Source organism: Coregonus clupeaformis, chromosome 12, assembly GCF_020615455.1.
Source record: "Coregonus clupeaformis isolate EN_2021a chromosome 12, ASM2061545v1, whole genome shotgun sequence".
Classification (NCBI taxonomy): domain Eukaryota; kingdom Metazoa; phylum Chordata; class Actinopteri; order Salmoniformes; family Salmonidae; genus Coregonus; species Coregonus clupeaformis.
In genome coordinates, this window is record NC_059203.1 from 36,572,036 (window position 1) to 36,595,381 (window position 23,346).

Consider the following 23,346-nt stretch of genomic DNA (forward strand, 5'->3'; position numbering starts at 1 on the left):
CCCTAGTTGTAACTAACCTGATTCAGCTTATCAACCAGCTAATTATTAGAATCAGGTGTGCTAGATTAGGGTTGGAGCAAAAACCTACAGGAAGGGAGCTCTCCAGGAACAGGGTTGGAGAGCCCTGTATATGCAGTATTGTCCTACAGGTGCTGCAATGCCGTTAGTGTCACTGGGGTGTTTATGTCACGTGACTGAGGAGCCACTGTCCTCAGCATCTCAAAATACATTCACTCTGGGAGTCCTGCTCAGGCCATGGCTGCCAGCCCTCTATTCCCTCAATGAACAGGCAGCTCTCTGCCTTCCAACGGAGCCAGAGCTGTCACCCAACCATGCTGCAGCTGTCACAGAGCCTCTAGTGGTGCTGGTCGCTCTGAGCATGTCAGGACTCAAAAGGCAAGACGGGCAGGGTGATGCCCAGAGCTTCGGGCGGGGTGAGGGTAACGGGGGGTGTCTTGGGAAAGATGAGGACACCAGGACTGGTCATCTGATCTGGCAGACAAAAAGGGTGCAACATTTCATCCAAACACATGTAAACACTGTGGTGGGTGTGAGTCAGTGGTGGCTGGTGGCACTTTAAATGGGGAGGACACGCTTACAGTAATGGCTGGAACGGAATGATTGGAATGGTCTCAAACACATTAAACACATGGTTTGATAACATTCAATTCACTCCATTCCATTCATTATTATGAGCCATCCTCCCCTCACCAGCCACCTCTGGTGTGACTGTCTAGACCTCTTTGCGCAGGGCCACTTTCACACTGCTGAAGATCTTGCCCAGGGCTTCAAAGAAGGGGTCACAGAAGGTCTGGATGCAGAGGGAGTAGATGCGACTGATGCACTGGGACTCGATCAGGCAGCTCTTGATGCAGGGCACCACGGCCCAGATGTGACAGAACGAGATGCAGGCAAAGAGGAAGCCCCAGAGAAGAGCCACGGGGATGCCGAAGATAGCTGACAGGATGCGGTAGCACCAGTACTTGGACACGGTGAAGGTGGTGTAGCTGAGCTTCCACACCCCATCCAGACTGTGTGTGCCGTCAGGCTCTGCGATTACATCCTCAAACTCCACCTACAGGGAAGGAATACCATGGACGACGTTAGTGTATTCTCACTGATGAAAGAAAGTCTAGTGTTTTCTGAGTACCTAACACCAGGGCCAGGATTCAATCAACAAACCCATTGCACTGTATGCCTTTTGAAGGCAATTTTTGTAATGTACACGGAGAAGTCATGGTAAATGCTGTGACTGTCGGCTCAAGTGTAAATTCCCTTTTAAAGTCAAGAGCAAGGCGCTTGGCAACAGTGCACCTTTGATTGAATCCCTGCCCAGTTTCCTAACAAATCAATGGATGTGATTATGCAAAAATAAATGTGTTGTTGTGACTTAGCAACATGACAGTTATCATCAGTAGTGCCTGGGATACATAGTGAATGAAATAAACACAGCTATACTGAGGGCCTATACCACACTTCCATCTGTTCAGTGTACTAACATATAGACCCCTTTCTGTGTTTGCAAACATTGCCACACGAGGGACACAGGGAGTTCTCATAGACTGCTAGCTAAAAAGCCTCCATTTACATGTTGCTTATGAGTGCATTTCACACTATTTTAGATTATGATTGGATGGTAAAGCTTGTATGAATGTCCTGCTTAATATAATGTGTGTGTCATCGTTACCCATCAACTGGCATTATACGTAAAAAAAAAACACTTACATTTTAGTCATATAGCAGACGCTCTTATCCAGAGCGACTTACAGTTAGTGAGTGCATACATTTTCCATACTTGCCCCCCGTGCGAATCGAACACACAACCCTGGCGTTGCAAGCGCCATGCTCTACCAACTGAGCTACAGGAGGCCCACTTCAACTTCAACCAGTAAAAATGCCCTTTGCTAACTTTGCTACAGACTATATCAATGAGCGTTAGCAATCCAAAATAGGTATTTTGCAAAGATCACAACCAAATATAATCTTAGCAACTGCTCAAGCAATAATCAAAATAACATTGTAAGCGTATGAGAACCCAAAAAAGTTGTTTTGTTTAGAAGTAATAACTACAGTATGTAAATGTGGTCTATGTTGAATGGGCGCAGATGGGGATGGCTTTCTTTCTGCTTCCAAAAGTCAGTGCGTGACGTCAGCGTGTTGTGTACTGAAAAGGAGCCTATAGTCTTTGTTTATTTATGAGTGATGAGAACCCTGTCAACTTTCACCCTCATATGGTGATTGTTTGTTACTTTGCATTTATGTCAGTGCTAGTGTAGCTCAAAATATCCCACAGTTTCACACTCTTGATGAATATGCATAGTCCTTCATGTAAAATGCATGTAATTGCTTGTTGTAGTCAGTATCCAACACCTGGTCCTTAAAGAATCCTGGCTCACTGTTGCATAGACATCTGCAACTCAACTCTGAATGGTAATTGACTTGTCAGTGATGATAAAAGGGGGATGTTACAATCAACAGATGCCTAACAGATGTAAACCAATTTCCATAATTTGAAATATTATTAGAGGTTCTACTTCTGAATCACGGTCTATTCATTTTAACACAACTTTAAAATTGGTTGTAGGCATGCTTTCCAAACTTAGTATTTGAATATAACATTTCTAAGTAAGATTTAGGTGAGAAGTTGAGATTGAAAAAACAGAGAGGTCAAGCTTTGTTTTAAATGAATGATTTGACAGAAGGAAAATGTAATTCCTTACAGTGTTTTTTATACTTCAAGCTTGTATTGTAACTTATTAAACTACTATGATTGTGTGGATAATACTGGAATATAGAACGTGTTCCATTCTATATACAGTGCCTTGCAAAAGTATTCATCCCCCTTGGTGTTTTTCCTATTTTGTTGCATTACAACCTGTAATTTCAATGGATTTTTATTTGGATTTCATGTAATGGACATACACAAAATAGTCAAAATTGGTGAAGTGAAAATAAAAAAATAAATAATGGAAAAGTGGTGCGTGCATATATATTCACCCCCTTTGCTATGAAGCCCCTAAATAAGATCTGGTGCAACCAATTACCTTCAGAAGTCACATAATTAGTTAAATAAGACTTGTGTGCAATCTAAGTTTATTTTTATTTTTATTTCACCTTTATTTAACCAGGTAGGCCAGTTGAGAACAAGTTCTCATTTACAACTGCGACCTGGCCAAGATAAAGCAAAGCAATGTGATAAAAACAACAACAACACAGAGTTACACATGGGCTAAACAAAAACATAGAGTCAATAACACAATAGAACATCTATATACAGTGTGCAAATGTAGTAAGTTATGGAGGTAAGGCAATAAATAGGCCATAGTGCAAAATAATTACAATTTAGTATTAACACTGGAGTGATAGATGTGCAGAAGATGATGTGCAAATAGATATACTGGGGTGCAAATGAGCAAAATAAATAACAATATGGGGATGAGGTAGTTGGGTGGGCTAATTACAGATGGGCTGTGTACAGGTGCAATGATCGGTAAGCTGCTCTGACAACTGATGCTTAAAGTTAGTGAGGGAGATAAGAGTCTCCAGCTTCAGAGATTTTTGCAGTTCATTCCAGTCAATAGCAGCAGAGAACTGGAAGGAGTGGCGGCCAAAGGAGGTGTTGGCTTTGGGGATGACCAGTGAGATATACCTGCTGGAGCGCATACTACGGGTGGGTGTTGCTATGGTGACCAATGAGCTAAGATAAGGCAGGGATTTGCCTAGCAGTGATTTATAGATGACCTGGAGCCAGTGGGTTTGGCGACGAATATGTAGTGAGGGCCAGCCAACGAGAGCGTACAGGTCACAATACTGGGTAGTATATGGGGCTTTGGTGACAAAACTGATGGCACTGTGATAGACTACATCCAATTTGCTGAGTAGAGTGTTGGAGGCTATTTTGTAAATTACATTGCCGAAGTCAAGGATCGGTAGGATAGTCAGTTTTACGAGGGCATGTTTGGCAGCATGAGTGAAGGAGGCTTTGTTGCGAAATAGGAAGCCGATTCTAGATTAAACTTTGGATTGGAGATGCTTAATGTGAGTCTGGAAGGAGAGTTTACGGTCTAACCAGACACCTAGGTATTTGTAGTTGTCCACAAATTCTGAGTCAGACCCGCCGAGAGTAGTGATTTTAGTCAGGCGGGCGGGTGCAAGCAGCGTTCGATTGAAGAGCATGCATTCAGTTTTACTAGCGTTTAAGAGCAGTTGGAGGCTACGGAAGGAGTGTTGTATGGCATTGAAGCTCGTTTGGAGGTTTGTTAACACAGTGTCCAATGAAGGGCCAGATGTATACAAAATGGTGTCGTCTGCGTAGAGGTGGATCTGAGAGTCACCAGCAGCAAGAGCGACATTATTGATATACAAAGAGAATAAAGTCGGCCCGAGAATTGAACCCTGTGGCACCCCCATAGAGACTGCCAGAGGTCCAGACAACAGGCCCTCCGATTTGACACATTGAACTCTATCTGAGAAGTAGTTGGTGAACCAGGCGAGGCAGTCATTTGAGAAACCAAGGCTATTTAGTCTGCCAATAAGAATGCGGCGATTGACAGAGTCGAAAGCCTTGGCCAGGTTGATGAAGACGGCTGCACAGTACTGTCTTTTATAGATCGCGGTTATAATATCGTTTAGGACCTTGAGTGTGGCTGAGGTGCACCTATGACCAGCTCGGAAACCAGATTGTATAGGGGAGAAGGTACGGTGGGATTCGAAATGGTCGGTGATCTGTTTGTTAACTTGGCTTTCAAATACTTTCGAAAGGCAGGGCAGGATGGATATAGGTCTGTAATAGTTTGGATCTAGAGTGTCACCCCCTTTGAAAAGGGGGCTGACTGTGGAAGCTTTCCAATCTCTGGGGATCTCAGATGATACGAAAGAGAGGTTGATCAGGCTAGTAGTAGGGGTTGCTACGGCAGCTAATTTTAGAAAGAAAGGGTCCAGATTGTCTAGCCCAGCTGATTTGTAGGGGTCCAGATTTTGCAGCTCTTTCACATGATTTGTCACATATTCTCAGTAAATATATACACCTGTTCTAAAAGGCCCCAGAGTCTGCAACACCACTAAGCAAGGGGAACCACCAAGCAAGCGGCACCATGAAGACCGAGGAGCTCTCCAAACAGGTCTGGGACAAAGTTGTGGAGAAGTACAGATAAGGGTTGTGTTATAAAAATATATCTGAAACTTTGAACATTACATGGAGCACCATTAAATCCATTATAAAAAAATTGAAAGAATATGGCACCACAACAAACCTGCCAAGAGAGGTCCGCCCACCAAAACTCACGGACCAGGCAAGGAGGGCATTAATCAGAGAGGCAACAAAGAGACCAAAGATAACCCTGAAGGAGCTGCAAAGCTCCACAGCGGAGATTGGAGTATCTGTCCATAGGACCACTTTAAGCCGTACACGCCACAGAGCTGGGCTTTACGGAAGAGTGGCCAGAAAAAAGCCATTGCTTAAAGACAAAAATAAGCAAACACGTTTGGTGTTTGCCAAAAGGCATGTGGGAGACTCCCCAAACATATGGAAGAAGGTACTCTGGTCAGATGAGAGTAAAATTGAGCTTTTTGGCCATCAAGGAAAATGATATGTCTGGCGCAAACCCAACACCTCTCATCACCCTGAGAACACATGGTAGTGGCAGCATCATGCTGTGGGGATGTTTTTCATCGGCAGGGACTGGGAAACTGGTCAGAATTGAAGGAATGATGGATGGCGCTAAATACAGGGAAATTCTTGAGGGAAACCTGTTTCAGTCTTCCAGAGATTTGAGACTGGGATGGAGGTTCACCTTCCAGCATGACAATGACCCTAAGTATACTGCTAAAGCAACACCGAGTGGTTTAAGGGGAAACATTTAAATGTCTTGGAATAGTCAAAGCCCAGACCTCAATCCAATTGAGAATCTGTGGTATGACTTAAAGATTGCTGTACACCAGCGGAACCCATCCAACTTGAAGGAGCTGGAGCAGTTTTACCTTGAAGAATGGGCAGAAATCCCAGTGGCTAGATGTGCTAAGCTTATAGAGACATTCTCCAAGAGACTTGCAGCTGTAATTGCTGCAAAAGGTGGCTCTACACAGTATTGACTTGGGAGGGGGGGTAGTGAATAGTTATGCACGCTCAAGTTTTCTGTTTTCTTGTCTTATTTCTTGTTTGTTTCACAATTAAATATATTTTGCCTCTTCAAAGTGGTAGACATGTTGTGTAAATCAAATAATACAAAGCACCAAAAATGCAAATGTGGGTGAATACTGTAGTGGAAAATAACCACTATACTTTATTACAAATAAGGTCTTACAGAGTTTTTGTTGCATCAAGAAATGACTTTATTCAAGTTTTCAACAAAGCCGATACCAGTCTGCAGAGTGGCACACCCCCTTACGGTCTCCCTCCAACTTATATAGTCCTCTTCAGTTTTCCCGCTCTTTTATTGCTCCGCCCACTTCCTTTGTCTCTGAGAGCGGCTAAACTCAACTTTCATTAAGTTCAGAGTACTACAATCAATCAATCCTTATCTTGCAAAAACACTCATGTTTAGTTTAAACTCTGTTCAACCCTGGCTCTTTTCACTGTGTTTGAAGTCAAAAACAAATGGCCCAAGCCAGTTTCAGTCTTTGATATGATAAGACAACCATGGATCTAAGTAAGAGCAAGCAATCTGACCCTAGGGCAGATTCCCTCTCTACTCACCCACACAGTGAAATTAAATGACCCAATACAATTCCTGGCCCAGTAACAAAGAATTCTAACTTTATGCTCTTGATTAACCCAGTTCTACCTCATAGTCCATTAAACTCTACAGTTCATTAATAATAATTCACTACAATACTTTCGCAAGCCACTGTAAATCCTCTATCATCTACTTAACATGTACAAAACATTTCACAATAAAATCCAGAGAAGTAGGGCCCTCAGCCCTCGCACATACAGTGGGGTCCAAAATTATTGACACCCTTGATAAAGATGAGCAATAATGCCTGTATAAAATAAATAATAAAAATACTGAGCTATAGTGTATGCTGATTTTTTTTTTGGAAAATATATTATTTTTGAGATTTTGTTTAACAAGTAATACTTTTTTTCTCTCTAAAAGGTAGGGGTCAAAATTATTGACACCCATAAAGATTATTGTAAATAAAGTAGTCAAAGGTTTAGTATTTGGTCCCATATTCCTAGCTCGCAATGACTACATCAACTTGTGACTCTACAAAGTTGTTGGATACATTTGCAGTTCATTTGGGTTGGGTTTCAGATTATTTTGTGCACTATAGAAATGCTAAATAATGTATTGTGTCATTTTGGAGTCACTTTTATTGTAAATAATAATATAATAGGTTTCTAAACACTCCACACTGTACATTGCTAGCAAAATAATCGCCGAAAGGGTTAACGTGAGACATCATTAATAAACCCCTTCCCTTGTTAAAGGGGACCCTGTGTGTGCGTGGAAATTAAATTCCCTGTACAAGTAGGGTAGCTTTGCACTAGATGCTAAGCTAACGAAGGGAGAGCAGCCATTTTTGTTTTTCCCTTTGTTCCAACGGAAGTTCTGCCCCTCAGGACTCCCGTTTGATTTCAGCTTTCTGCGATCAGCAACCTCTGGTGGTGAAGAATCACCAGTAATTGTTTTTGAAACAATTAATGTGAGGGCACACTCTTAACTCACTGTTACAACGGGTTACACTTAGGATATCCAGCTAATCTCAAATGATTGAATATCATTGTCTCATTCAATTTAATAAGTTAAATTGCCAAACATACCTTTTCAGGTTGATCATTTGGATAAGATCCTGATTGATTTGGTTCAACAAAGGAGACAACTTAAACTTTTCAATTTTAACCTAGATACAACAATGCTATCAGGTTAATTAAAGTTTAATTCCCAGATAGCCTATACAGGTATGATTAATCAATAACATTGATTAATCAATTAAAATTGCTTTTGCAAGTTCGTTAAAAGCCAACTCCCACATTACTGATCCAGTATTGATGATTCATTGACGTCTATAAACCGAATAAAATAGTTTTTGCAGCTTCCAACGACTCAAAACCCAAAATGTTACATACGTTTAAACAACTAATAATCATCAAAATGAGAAAGCTATCAGAGGGGGTGCCATCCATTCCATTTTACATCATTTAGCAGACGCTCTTATCCAGAGCGACTTACAGTTAGTGAGTGCATACATTATTTATTTATTTTTTCATACTGGCCCCCCGTGGGAATCGAACCCACAACCCTGGCATTGCAAACGCCATGCTCTACCAACTGAGCTACATCCCTGCCAGCCATTCCCTCCCCTACCCTGGGCCAATTGTGCGCCGCCCCATGGGTCTCCCAGTCACGGCCGGCTACGACAGAGCCTGGATTCAAACCAGGATCTCTAGTTGCACAGCTAGCACTGCGATGCAGTGCCTTAGACCACTGCGCCACTCGGGAGACCATTCCCCCGCTAATAAGTGAACCCTCACCCATAGAAAGATTGATCGCTGACCTCAGCAGCGATGCAAACCCAAACTATGCCGAAGGGTTGAGAATGTTAGATCACAATGCCATTAGTGAAAAAACTGCATATATCGCGACCGACGCCCTCCAAAATAGGCCAGCAGGCACAGGCCTTGTAAAGGTTCTCTCCAGTTTAGCCCTGAACTATGCCCACCAGCAGAGATGGACATTGGTTCAATACCGCTGTACTCAGCAGAAGCACGAGCAAGAAACTGTTCAGATGAAGGGACAGGTGGAGAGAACCAGGAAGCTAATGACAAAAGCCGACAAAGACAAGATACTGCTAGCCGAGGAGCTGCATTTGAGAACGGAGCAATTAAAAGATCTGGCAAAAACGTATGACAACGAACGAGAACAAACTCTTGAACAAAATCGTCTGCTTCAGGAACAACTCCATTTAGCCAAGACTAAATATGACAAAGTACACGCAAAACTAGATCAATTTGACAGCCTACTTAAAACCAGGGACAAGCAACTTGATACCATGCAAGCAGTGTTGAATGACACCACTCAAAGCAATAAGGTTCTAGTCCAAAAGCTGCAAACCACAGATGATCAGCTAAAGAACACAATGTCCAAGTTGGATGAAAAAACAATGGATCTCATTGAAGTCACTGATCAAATGAATGATGAGAAAACCCAGGTGAGGAAGGTGGGAAAATGGAACTCCAACCAAGCAGAGGAAATCTCATCACTGAATATCTTGCTACAGACTCAAAACCTCTCCCTGTAAACCATGATAGATAAGTATGAGACCGAACGGAGCAAGTGCGACACTCACGTGTCTAAAATAAGTACTCAAGTGGACTCTGCTATGCAGCAGAATACCACCCTTAGAAACCATCTGGAGGAATTCCGAACAGCCAAACAACCAAGCTCGCAACCAGAGTTTGGTACACAAAGGAGTGAAGAAGACAGAAGGTTTCAGCCTTTACATTTCTCAGGTGTCCCTCAGTCTTTTCCTCTTGGCCGTTTGGCACAGAGTAATATGGCGCCTCCTCGCCAACCAGACCAAGGCTTGGTTTCTCCTCTTGGCCTTTCGGCCAATTCTTACCCACAGGATGATGCAAAACCTCCCTGCGCACTAGGCACAGAACGCCTTGATAAGATCATCAAGACCTTCCGCACCTTTGACCCCACACCAGGGAAGCTGAACGACCCTGAGACGTTCCTAGCAGACCTAGAGGATGCGTTGGATGGCTACCCAAACACTACAGATAGTGACCAGCTTTACCTGTTGAAGCGAACGTCGAATAGACACGTGACTAGGTTCATCCGCCTACAACAACATACTGTGCAAAACTACTACATGAAACTTGCCACAGCTTTAACAATATAATTTAGTGGTTCTGCGACTCACAAACACGACAGCATGCTGGCTAACACTGTCAAACAAGCACGAAGCGAACACCCACAAGCATACTATCATAGGCTCCGTTCAGCTTACTTTAGCCTACTCACTGAAATAGAAATGTTTCTGTCAAACGTATCCCACCTTCATTAACTACTTGGGCCCTACAGCCAACATAAATTTGCCAATCTCAGAACGTAGAGAGCTTGCAAGCAAAGCTTTTGAGGCATCAAAAGTGAGCCGCTCTAAGAGCCCTAATGTCTCGGTTTTCAATATTGAGCAGGAGCACTCACTCCAGTTAGAGGGTGCGGAACAAGGATAAGAGCGGTGAGTAATGACACACAAAAATGGTACCTACCACAAAACAACCAAACCAATAACCTTAGTGGTAAAACTAACTATACCGAACGTTCCCAACCAAACCGGTATCGTAACGATCAACATGGCCACCACATTCCTGCCCCCAACCTACAAAAAGGACAAACAGGACAAAGATAAGTCGCCATGACTAGGCGTGGACTCGGCGAACAACAGGTCCGCAGAAATTAACACCATTTGCGAGGATGGGAATGATCAAATTATCCCAGCACTCACTCCAAACCATATCCAGGGCCTGCTCGATCAAAAAACAAGCCCACAGGTTTTGTTTACAGACTCTGATACAGATGTGGAGACGCACAAGGTAAGTAGCATTGCAACGGTTGATTCCTCTCCCATTCTGATAGAGGACCCACTAGGTAACGAAGGTGGGTTATATGTCTTGGAAATCGACACGGATAACCTACGGGGCCGACACGAATAACCTCTGGGGCCTTTCAGAACAGGTGTATATATACTGAGATCATGTGACAGATCATGTGACACTTAGATTGCACACAGGTGGACTTTATTTCACTAATTATGTGACTTCTGAAGGTAATTGGTTGCACCATATCTTATTTAGGGGCTTCATAGCAAAGGGGGTGAATACATATGCACGCACCACCTTTCCGTTATTTTTTGAAACAAGTTATTTTTTTCATTTCACTTCACCAATTTTGACTATTTTGTGTATGTCCATTATATGATATCCAAATAAAAATCCATTTAAATTACAGGTTGTAATACAACAAAATAGGAAAAACGCCAAGGGGGATGAATACTTTTGCAAGGCACTGTATGAACAGAAAAACCAATTCGAACAGGTCATACCTCAAAGCAGTCTTAGAGGACTGTTTGATAGATTTGACTATTTCCCTCATATCTCAAACTTTGCTGGATGAACTCAAAAGAGCAGTGGACCCAGCAAAACGTTGGTTAAAAACGGAATGTTGCGACACTACATTTCGAGGTTTCACTCAGGCTACATCACCTTTAACCAAGCGCCTCCTACTAAAACTGACTTTCAAAAGCGTGTCACTTATCCACCCTGTGTACATGACTAGCATTGACACCGAACATATGCTGATTGGGATAGATTTAATTGACTGTTTGGTACCACTGATGGATTGGAAAACCAACCAAGTCTGGTCACAAATAACTATGCCATTTCCATTGACCCCACCGCCTTCGTCGAAGAATACATGCACTACATTATGCAACGACGAGGGTTCGGCGACAACAACTGACGTACCCCTGGTGAACTTGGTCATGAGTGGCAAATGATAGGGTGACAAGTTCAACTAGGAAATTAACCGAACATGGGGTTTTCCTGTGTGGCTTGGGTGAATCACCAACTGACATATACCGCCCTCCACTGATAGGTGGCGTGTGCCTAAACGGCACAATGATTGAGGATGCCATACTGGAAACCTGGTTGGAAAAATCTGCAATCAGTTTGGAAATGTTCAACGACATGTTCACTGCCACCCCCTTGTTCCGAAAACATTCAGATTCCCACTGGAAATGACTCCCCAGACGACACTCACCGCTTTATGAGTATGTGCGCTATCACTCCACATCGGAACCAAGGAAGTATCTCACTACCTACTGGTTGTCGCGAACCTCCTACGTGGGAGCGGACATTTTGGTAAGATTGGGTGTTAAACTCAATACCATACACCAAGTTCTTTGGTCTTTGGCGCAGCCAGCCCAACACGCCTTTTATTTCGACCCTGTGCGGATGGCATCCGGGCAGACTATTCCTGAAGCTTGTAAAGTGATAACTGAGTCCACCGTGGTGATACAGGCAAGAACCACAGAGGTTTCTATAAGACTGAACCTGGCGCCCGGCTACCGGATGGAAGGCACCACTGCGTTCTTCCAACCCTCTCTGCAACTATTCGACTTGGGGCTAACTATCAATGGTAACCCGCTGTTGGAGCTACACGCTAGATCCACTTACCTCTTGGTGCAGAATCTGATTCAAGCGGATATTTCTGTTCCTCGGCACACTCAGCTGGGAACATTGATTGATGACTCCTTCCATGATTTTGAAATTACTGTTCCCGTCATTGGGCCTCTTCCTTCCTACCTAGACCTATGTGGTGAGGGAGGGATGCTTTTTACTTGTCAGTCAAAGGCAATCGCAATAACTCCCGTATTGCCACTTGGCGACATATCGACATTCAGGATGGATGTCGATTCGGACAACGAGCTGTTGATATACTCCATCATCACGGAGAATGATACCGCATCTCCTTCTGCATGTGAGGTACACACTAATGAGGTAACAGCCGATGATTCCCCCACCATTGACATGCCATCACCCCCTGAGAAAGACCTGTACAATGCCGCCGAACCGCATCCTGGTTTCCATGCACAGGTACTACAGCTACTGTCAGACGCACTTGTCAATGACACTGAAAGAAATCAGTTGCGGGAATTGTTTAACAAACACAGACAGATCTGGTCGACAGACTCGCTGGATTGCGGTGTTACGGATATTCATGTGGTGCGTATTCCTACACCACCCGGGGCATCTCCTACGTTTGTGAGACAATACAAAATTCCGCTTGCAGCATACTCAGCGGTAAAGGAGATTATCGACTCCCTACTAGCTAAACAGATAATCAGGGAATGTAACAGTACGTACAGCGCTCCGGTGTGGCCTGTTTTGAAACCAATGGGTAAATGGCGTCTTACCATTGACTATAGACAACTCAACAAGCTGGTTCCGTTGTCTCGTTGGCCTATGACACAGCTCGACCAAGAGTTGCCAAAGGTGGCAAACGCCAAATACTTCTCCACTGTCGATGTGGCGAATGGTTTTTGGACCATGACAGTCGAACCTCGTGACCAACACAAGTTGTCTTTCTCTTTCTCTAACAAGCTCTTCATGTTCAATCGTTGCCAGTTCGGGTATTCGAACTCCCCCGCAGAGTTCAACATCTTCCTGCACAAGGCAATGCCAGATGCACCCACCAGGGGAACTGGTCATATCACCTAAACGAGATGGACCACGTTCTTACCCAACTAGGAACGGCTGGGGCTAAACTGGCTATCATGAAAGGACAATGGTGCAGGACCAATGTCAACTATGTTGGACTTCTGGTGGGTGGTGAGGGCATCCTGCCACAATCTAGCAGAATCCAAGCAGTCTGCAACATCAAAACACCTGTAAACCTTCATGAGGTCCGCAGCTTCTTGGGAGTATGTAATTACTCCCGTCAGTTCATCGAAAATTATGCAGACTTGTCAAAGCCTTTGACCCGTCTTCTTCAGAAAGACACCCCGTTCGTTTGGGATGCCACTCACGACGAAGCTGTGACTTCCTTGAAAGACCTGCTTTGTGCGGCACCCTGCCTGGTCTACCCCAACAAAGACAAGACGTTATTTTTGGAAGTAGGTTTCTCAGAGCACTGCCTTAGTGCTGGGTTGTACCTCAGCTGATCCCTTCCAGGAAATCAGTACGTTGCACTAACATATTTTCTTCTCTTCCCAGCTACAAGAGAAACGTTTCGTTGCCATTGTTGATATTGTACTGTTCGAAATAGGAAAATCAGCTAAATTTGTTGTCAAAACGTTTTAGTTTATCAAAATATATATATATAACTGAAATAATCAAACAATATCTCTAATTATACATTTTTGTAGGATGGAGTTCCTTTGGCCGATCCTGACACTCTGCTCCCTGGTCAAAACCAATCCAGCAGATGTACTCACAAGCGGACCCCCTACGGGAATCGTTCTCCGTGATGATCCAGGACTCCTTATAACCAACTGCAGAGTGCACACGCAGAGGGTGTACGTCCGCCTAGATGCAGAGAATGTGTACCGCCAACACATTCCACCTGCGGAACATTTGAGATGGGCCGGGGCTGACTGGACCACCCAGGCAGTTAAGCACGCCCAGCTAGACACTGCCCATATGTTGGCCCAACTCCAAAAGTTCACAGTCACCCATTCAGAATTAGCAGAGTCCAGGCGAGAGAAACGATTTGTCGGGGCTCTACTCTCAATAGGTGCAGCCGTAGGGTTACTATTTGCTCTAGGCACCACTGCTGTCAACGCAGTCAGTCTAGCCACAGTCAAAATAAATGTTAGGGAGATTACTGAAGAGATGCCACTTATCCAGCAGCAGATGAAATCACAGGCACTCATGTTGCAGCATATGGGAAAGTCTCTCCAGGACACTATTCAGGTGGTAAACACACACGCTACTCTCCTGAACAAAACCCTCCTGTCGGTAGGAAAGCTAGTAGAGGTCATGAACCATGACTATGCCCATGTCCAATTGGTTCGATTATTGTTGGAGGATTTTCTCCGTGAAGTTAGCTCTTCTATGGACCACTTGGCCATAAATAGAATCCCCTAATATCTAGTGCCCCTCTCAATGGTGCACAACATATTGACCTCAGCTACCACAACCACGATAAAGCCATTACAGTCACATTTGGCCTATTGTCTGGGGTCGGCAATTCAAATACATGTTGATGTTAATCGTAATGAAGTGAGATTTTTACTGACTCTACCGGTTGTTGAACTGGAGAATATCTATAGATTGAAAACGGTTCTAAACGTAGGGTTTTGGCGCGACAGCACCCATGTGAAAATCACCACACCGCCAGTCGTAGCTTATCAGGAACACAATCCAGATTTCTATCTTACCCCTAACCTGTTAATGTGTACTCTAACCAAAGACGTCCACTACCTTTGTCCTAGCAAACCATTCGTCAGGGATAACACTGAGCACCTTTGTGTGTCAGGATCACCGGTGGGACGGAAGCAATCCCGATTTTTGGAAAGTTGGCAATAGATCCTGAAACGCCATCAGGTGGTCCATCCACAGCCTCTTCTCCAGAGTCCGCTAGGTCAGCCCTGTAGTGTCCCCACTGCAAGCTTTTCCTTCAGGGTGCCATTTTAGAGAGTGCCTTAACTACCCACCTTCAATTAGAATCGCCCTAGATATGACATTAGAGACAATGCCATGATAGAGTGATTTAGCCAAGACATGGGACGTATATAGAACATAGTCCAATTAGATGATTAAGGTGTGGTCACTATATTTTGTATATCTTTTGTTTGTGTTTTTGTTGATTTTTGTTGCATTTCCTTTGACAGGATGTGATAGAGCCACAAACAAGTTCCCCATACAACCACCAGTTAGTGCCACAGCGCTGCTCATTTGGGGAAGAAATGTAATGATGTATTTAGTGAGTGGTGTGCGTTATTAACGTCTGTCTAAGTCACTGCCTAGATCCACTAGCCTGGACTACCGGACGACGGGTCAGGAACGGCCAGCCACAATCCGGACCTCCCCTGTCCATTCTGGTGGTGGCCTGCAGCTTGCAGAAATCCTACCAGGATAAATCACCAGAAGGGGGGGGTGCTACAAGGAGCCACACACCGGACATCTTGGTGGATTATAACTTGCAGAATACGTCCAAGGTTGGAACCCACCAGAGGGGGACTGTCATGACTCTCATGTGATGGTTTCACGTGAGAAGCCCAAGATCGGAATACAGAGAAGCAACAGTCTACAGATCTCTCTCTCTCTCCTGCAGAACAAAGGAGAGATTGTTGGGGGGGAGGGCGGTTATGACCCCTCGCACCAAATGGTTTGGAGCAACTAACTCCTTGTTGTTCCATAGTATTGGCGATCTGAATGTGTCTGTGTTACAGGGACAGATTGCCGCCCAAAACTTTAAACAACCAAAGGTGGACACTGGAACAATATATTTCAACATCCGAATATTGGGAGTGATGAGAGAGGGAATTTGGAAAATGTATGTATATTTTGTGATGTCATTAAAACTTTTATAAAAACGTTATAACGAAAACATTGTAACTTGAGGAGCTTTCATACTGTGCATTTAAAGTTTGCATCCATTACAATGTGTAGGAAAGATCCAGGAAAAATATAATATTTTTATAAAGATAGAAAGATGATTTTGGTTCTTTAACGAAATCATACTGTTCAGAATACTTTGCCCCAGTAACTAGCCACGCCCACGGGAGCTCAGAAAGAGTGGCCGCATGACATAAACGCCCTCTTTACCAGTGCATAAAAGATTGAGTTAAGAATTAACCAGGAGACTAGACGGACCTCAAGCTGCAGCGAGGTCCATATTGGTCCCGACCCTGAAAATCAACACGAGGTGAAGATGACAAAGTTGCCTCCACTAACAATCAATGTTACGGCTGAGTAGCTGTTCTAAGTATACTGTATCTAAGAAGGTGAATTTAAGTGGGACCATCATGTTACTCTCTTCCAACCATCGTCTACTACACTGCTCTCATCACCCCACAGGGGATCATCGACATGGCTGATTAGCCATCCTCAGAAGACCACATCCAAAACGAGTGAAAGTAAACAGACAACTAAGAAGAAGGACATTGTGACCTCTTGTGGACAATCAAAGCCATCTAAGGCCCATCCGAAAGAGAAGGCCCAATTGAACCCTATCCACAAAGGCCTGGGTCCAACAGAGATACACGACGAAGACCACCAACACGTAAATACATGCATTACTTCTTACCAAACAGGCGGCAGTTTGGGGAAAGGTATTAGGATTACTGTGAGCGTAGTTCCATGTGTATCCAAGTGTTTTCTCTCTCTCTCGCTCTGTCTTCAACTTGCCATCTGTTGTAACAAGTGTTATATTGTGTTAGTCCGCTAGGGACCCGTTTTCATTGTATTAACTTCTAATGTGTTTGTATCTTGTGTTATCATTTTAATTAGTTAGTAAATAAATAATTAAATCAATTTGTGTGGTATGGAATGATCAGTAAGACCCGGGTTCGTGAAGACTTAAAGAGTCTACGACTTTCAGAATTAGACTGATATGAGGTAAATGATTAATAATTTACTGTTAAATGATAAGAGATATCTAGATATCTTTAGAGTTAATTCGGGAAACGCTAACTCGTTAAACAACTTTTCCCGTGGTGCCCCAAATTGCTAATTATTTAATTGTTACATGATTAATTTAATCTAGTAACAATTAAACATAGTAGGTAATTATTCGATAAATTATAGTCATCACAATATTGAAAGTCTCGTCACGACACATGCTAACCATTATCAATAACAGGGAAGGTTAGCATGTCTTGGGGGTACGATCTTTTACCCTCTGTAACTTTCTCACTCATCATTATTCACGATTCATTCAGGATTATCCGTAATCATAGTAGCATCCACATTAATGTAGAAGTGTTTAGAAATTCTTATTTTGAATAAATGTGACTCCAAAATGACACAATACATTATTTACCATTCATTTCTATTGAGCACAAAATAATCTGAAACATAACCAAGACGAACTGCAAATGCATCCAACGAGTCACAAGCTTGATGTAGTCATTGCATGCTAGGAATATGAGACCAAATACTAAACTTTTGATTAAATTATTTATACGAATCTTTAGGGGTGTCAATAATCACTACTTTTTTGAGAAAAACTAAATATTACTTTCTCTGAGCAATTGTATTAGTATAAAATAATATAATTTCCCTTTTTTATTAAATTTTTTTGCATACAATAAAGCTCAGTATTTAAATGTTTTCTTTTATACAGCCATTATTGCTCATCTTTATCAAGGGTGTCAATAATTTCGGACCCCACTGTACGTGCTATACTTAACAGATGACTCACTCAAGTCACTGAAGGTTTTTCCAGACGCCCTGTTTAGCCCAGCAGTAGACTATCTCCTTCCATGCTCTCCTGAGCTCTGGGGAAATATAGAGCATGATAGATACTACTGTATGTAAACATGGCGACAAACACAGGAAAAACAGTGATAAAGCTCTGAAAAGAAACCGCCTCATAATATCCCTGTCTGTCACACCCCTTTAGCCCCACTCCAGAAATAAACACTGCGTGCCGTTCTGGGGCACAAGGAATAGGCCTGGGACTATTTTGGGACCTTCATGGTAGCAACACAGCAACATACTATAGTGTAATGTGTTGGCTTTAAGTTTAGACTTTAGACTTAATTTTAAACTAAAGTTTAAAACTTGTCTTTCCTTGAGGCAAAAAGGAGTTCATCCTGTAGATCCAGTGTGTGTGTGAGTGGGTGGCGTCGTCATGGTTTACCTACCTTGATCACATCCTCATTGATAAATTTAGGGTCTCTGTTGATCAGGTCGATCTCCTTGGTGTGGCTGTCCTTCACAATCTTCTCCTCGTTGGTGTTGTACTGGTACTGGTCGGCCATGGTGGAGCCGTGGGCCCGGGCTGGGGCAGAGGCAGGGAGAGTAGTGGGGCGTGGAGGGCTGGGCAGAGGACAGTGAGAGTGAACCCACTGAAGGAGACTGCAGGCAGCCCCCTCAGTCACACTGATCCCCCCTGTTACTACTGTGACGACACGGCTGAAATGCCAGTGGACAGCTGCTGCCCCCACATGCGCACACACACAAACACACACATCCACGCATGTACGCACCCACACACCCAAACTCACACACACACCTACACATACACACACACACACACCTACACATGCACACACACTTACACACCCACACACCTAAACACACACACCTAGACACACACAGCAAAAGCATGTCTTAAAGGGGACCCCAGAGCCGTGTCAAATTTCACACTGGGCTGTGGGGTCAGCCGGGCAGGGCTTACATGGTGGCATGAATTTCCACTCTAAGGTGATGCAGTGAGGACTCTCCTTCTCCTGCTCCCACTAACACCAATAGTTCATTACAGTACCATCCACACTGACCAACAACTTCCAGAAAGGAAGAATGTAGGACTTTGTCACAAACAGCAATCCACTGTATTATGCTTAGTCAGCAAAGTATATGTGAACGCATAGAACATTTTCAAAACAAGAGACTTAATTGATAAAGGGTTAAAGTAAAGAATGAGAAAGTGTATATATTGGATTTAACAGCTCATTCATCATTCACCCATGTTTTGTTGTTGAATGATTTGTTTTTGTTTTTATTCACCACTATTTGATGCAAGTAATGGAAAGGAATAGAGGCCAAAAGTCCTTGAATGTTGTTTGACTGTGTAACAGTCCTCAGCCCTCTGGTCACTAGCAAAGGGTTCATGTTGTAATCCCAGCTCGGTGTCTTCAGCTCTTCCCTTCATTCATAAAAAGGGAACGCGATCTTCGCTTTGTATCCTCACCAGTCATTGAAGTAAAACTCGTCCAAATCTACTCATACATGTATTGATGAAAGTACAAGAAAGCATACTGTAGTTCAGCAGGTGTTGATGCATACCTACATTAACAATTAGAAACATGCACTTTACATATGCATTTTTTGTAATGGAATTACTTCTAATAAGCAATGGATGATGTGCATTTCAGCCGTGAACTGACCATCATTATACAATGTCAAAGCAGTTTCAGCTAGCCCTGTAGGCATATGTCCTCTTGAGGTGCTCATTTTCAGTCATCATTAAGCTGTCACCCACTGTGATAAAAAATTAGTTTATTAAGAATTGTCCAGCTTTATGTTGATAAACTACCGCTGACACTGCAAATGTTACAGTTAACGTGCTGTCAGTTAAATAATAAAACTTCCTTTATGTCTATTAACAAATTGTATGGGCTGTACAGTGAGCAATTAGAATTGAAAAAATGACATTTTTATTTATGAGTCAACCCTCACTGGTGGTAGAATATTGTGTAGTGTGTTACTGTCTCGATACGTCCACTATAAAGTATTTAATTGACCTGCGGCATCAAATTGTAGTGAGTCAGTGCCAATGCATCTTGGCAAGACTAATTACTGTAACACTTAATAATAATGTTCACAAATAATCATCAATCAAATATTAATAGATACTACTAAAGTGTTGCTAATTGAGGTGACCCTATTGATTGATTTTGTTTATTTCACAGTGGTATAAGTTGATCATGCTGAGACAGGGTGATGCTGAAAGTTTATATTAAAAAAGATAGGCAAGGAAGCAATGAGGGATGTACAGGACACGACAATTCCATCTAGATATTCCAGATATAATGGATATAGGCTATTTCATCTTTTAGATTAAGTATTGAAAATAGATGTGTATGTTCGCAAATATACAGTTAGTTTTGAAATGGGATTGTAAGGGAATCAAACCTGCTTTTATTATTATTATTATTATTGTTTTAATTGTAATGTTTTAATGTACCTAAATGGTTGGTACTGTATCTTAAAGACAGCTTCCACAACACTATAAAGACAATTCCATTGCAAAACCAGACACAAAAATACAATTCAATAAAATACAATTCAATACAGTTGAATCAATGTATCATTATGTATGTACAGTATCTGTAGCAATCTCCCTTCATGATATTGTCACTAAGTATTCGACTTAAAGTCAACTCAAAACAGTTTGTGTGCAAAAGAAAATCAGAGTATTGCCAAAATCCCTTTGCCCTCTCTGTTTGGACTCCTCTACACTATGAAGTAGGAAGTATCTATCTCGCAAGGAGAGTGTTGGTGGTGTTGCCTTTACTGGAACAGCTGATGTCATCAAAGCCTGTTTTATCTGTAGAGGAGAATGTTCTTGTGAGTCTCAGGGCAAGACAGAACAGAACAAGAGTGACCATAGAACATTTCTGGAAAACCAGGGAATTTATTGAATTTTCGCAGAAATGTGCAACCCTAGTTAGTAGCAGCTGATTTCCTTGACAAACCAACATCAATATTAAATGAGAGTAACTTGGGGACAAGAAACAGGGTGTTTTACCCCATGGCTCCCATCAACCTAGGCAGATCCATCTTCTACCAGGGAAAGAGCATACTCAAACTCATCATTGTAGGTGATAGAAGCTAGGGATCCACCTATTTGATGGCATGCATTCTGTATGAAGAAAGCAAGAGCATGTCATTGACTTCGTATTAGCCTTTATTCTTATTCTTATTAATTAATTATCTTTATCATCCTTAAAAAAACATTTTGTATCTATACTGTATTATAAGCCTGCACAAATAATCTCTACTTCTTATGGACATCATGAGTTTTAGTGGTATTATAAAGTGAGTATTATAAAGTGAGTATTATAAAGTGGGTATTATAAAGTGGGTATTATAAAGTGGGTATTATAAAGTGAGTATTATAAAGTGGGTATTATAAAGTGGGTATTATAAAGTGGGTATTATAAAGTGGGTATGATGGCCTTGAGATGGGAAAACTGGGTCCATAAACTTAACGGAACCACGAAGATCAAATCAATGAAAATCATTCAATGATTGGCAACGGTTACAGAATCAAATAGTAACTAAAATTGGATGTTAATCTGATGTCTTAGCCGAATTAGGTGTTACAAGAACAACAGTACTTCTTAAGTCAAGGTGCACAGCTACCATTACGAGTTGTGACTGCTTAGGTTGCAAACAAATGCTGATTTAGGGCTCAATTCAATCCCGCATTGCATTATTTACGCAATAGCTATTTTTCCCATGGTCAAATTAACTCACAGATTGGTTTTGGGTACTGTATAAAAATCTACACCTGCTACCAGGGCGTCCCCCCTCACAGGTACGCTTTCACTTTTCAGAATTTGAAGTGTTGGGCACAGGATGAATATTGTAAATAAAGACACTGTGTAAACATTGCTATGGTGGGTTTGAATGAATCCCAGCCCTACTAGAGTGAAAGTGTCATCCCATGAAAGATGAAGGCCCACCACCTGTCCCATCAGCTTTGTGTTCTTGCATTCTTCCTCCCATTGCTTCGCTTAATTACCTGCATTTGTACTGTAGCACCTTACCAGACTTGCAATGATATTTATCTAATATTACACAGAATAAACAGTAGCCTAGAGAAAAGATATGACCACTAGTGTCCCCGAAAACATGCTGGTTACTCTCTTCACTGCAAATATTAGTATATAGTCAGTTCTTCAAAGTTACAACCTTAGTTTTAACTGCCTTAAACAAAAGTGGGAAGATACATTGAATAACTTTCAAAGATGATAAAGAAAAATAAAGATACAGTAATGCTGTCCCGAACTTAACTGATCTGTGATCAGGTCCAGATAAGGTTCTGAAGTGAAGCAACCCTGTGATGTTAACATGCACGCTGTGACTATTGGAAATGTACAGTTCACCCACTGCACAATTTTCACATTGTTACCTATATGGAATTTAGATGCATGACTACCATTTCTTCACTGATCTACTATAAAACCTAGCCAATGTCACCATGTTTTCCCTCCACTGATCTACTTATTTCAAGGTGAAGGATATAATATGTAGAAATAAATACAAACGTTTTGATTAACTAGTTAAAGATGAAAAACTGAAAAGTATTTATTTTACTACCATGAGTAAGCAGATATGAACAATAAGCCTATATCTACCACCACCGATAAGTCCCATAATAGAACAGAAACAATTGTGGTTCCTCTCACATGCACATTATGTCGAGATGATGACATCATTGCACAAGAAAGAATTTCAACTGGGATCTTTCATGATTCACAGTGTCAGCTCTGTCCAACTGCTTACATCCCCCTATAAAATGCAATACTCTTTCAAAATAAATGTATCATCTGATTTAAGATTCCTTGCAGTTGTCACGATCAGTCATTACATCCTATATTTGCTTGTTGCATAAACAAGACCATAGATACATTATGATGATATGGAAAAGAGGGAGGAAGAGGAGGAGGAAAAAGAAGTGTAAGCTAAGCAAGCAACAGTAATAGCAGCTATCACTATCGTAAACCTGTTGCTATTGATCTACATCAACAGACTGCTGTCCAGTAGTGTGCAAAAAATACTTAATTGAGTCAAGTGAAGTGTGTCTTTAGGGAAGAGCAGTTGCTTGTTAATGTTCCCTGCACCAGTTCCCTTTGGGCAGAGAGACAGAGAGTTGGAGAGATGGAGACAGGGGGTGGGAGAGAGGAAGGGGGAGTGGTGGAATGGGCTCAGAGTGCGTGTTAGAGGAGTGTATTCTCAGCGTGGTGTGAGAGGAGGAGTGGAGCTGGGGTCTGGGGGGCTGTGGGGCTGGGGTCTGTGGGGCTGAGGGTCTGGGGGCCTGGAGGATGGGGGGCTGTGGGTCGGGGGGCTGGGGGGCTAGGTGTCGGGGGGGGCTGGGGGGCTAGGGGTTGGGGCACGGAGAAGGAGGAGGGACAGAAATAGATCCCTGATTGTCACGG

General features: G+C 42.5%; 1 protein-coding gene across 1 annotated transcript; it reads right to left on the reverse strand.

Moving 5' to 3' along the window:
- Positions 1 to 51: 51 nt before the first annotated feature.
- Positions 52 to 18,575, reverse strand: LOC121577578 (caveolin-3). Its single transcript, XM_041891307.2, has 2 exons — positions 18,322 to 18,575; positions 52 to 1,075 (listed from the first exon to the last, which is right to left on the reverse strand). Exons 1-2 carry the CDS (start codon positions 18,436 to 18,438, stop codon positions 734 to 736), a joined length of 459 nt encoding a protein of 152 aa, XP_041747241.1. The 5' UTR covers positions 18,439 to 18,575; the 3' UTR covers positions 52 to 733.
- Positions 18,576 to 23,346: the final 4,771 nt, after the last annotated feature.

Bases quoted from the DNA above. Each gene is read 5' to 3' on its own strand.
- LOC121577578 (XM_041891307.2), bottom strand. From the start codon at position 18,438: ATGGCCGACCAGTACCAGTACAACACCAACGAGGAGAAGATTGTGAAG. The intron at 1,076-18,321 runs GTAGGTAAACCA...CCTTCCCTGTAG, and splicing joins TCAATGAGGATGTGATCAAG to GTGGAGTTTGAGGATGTAAT.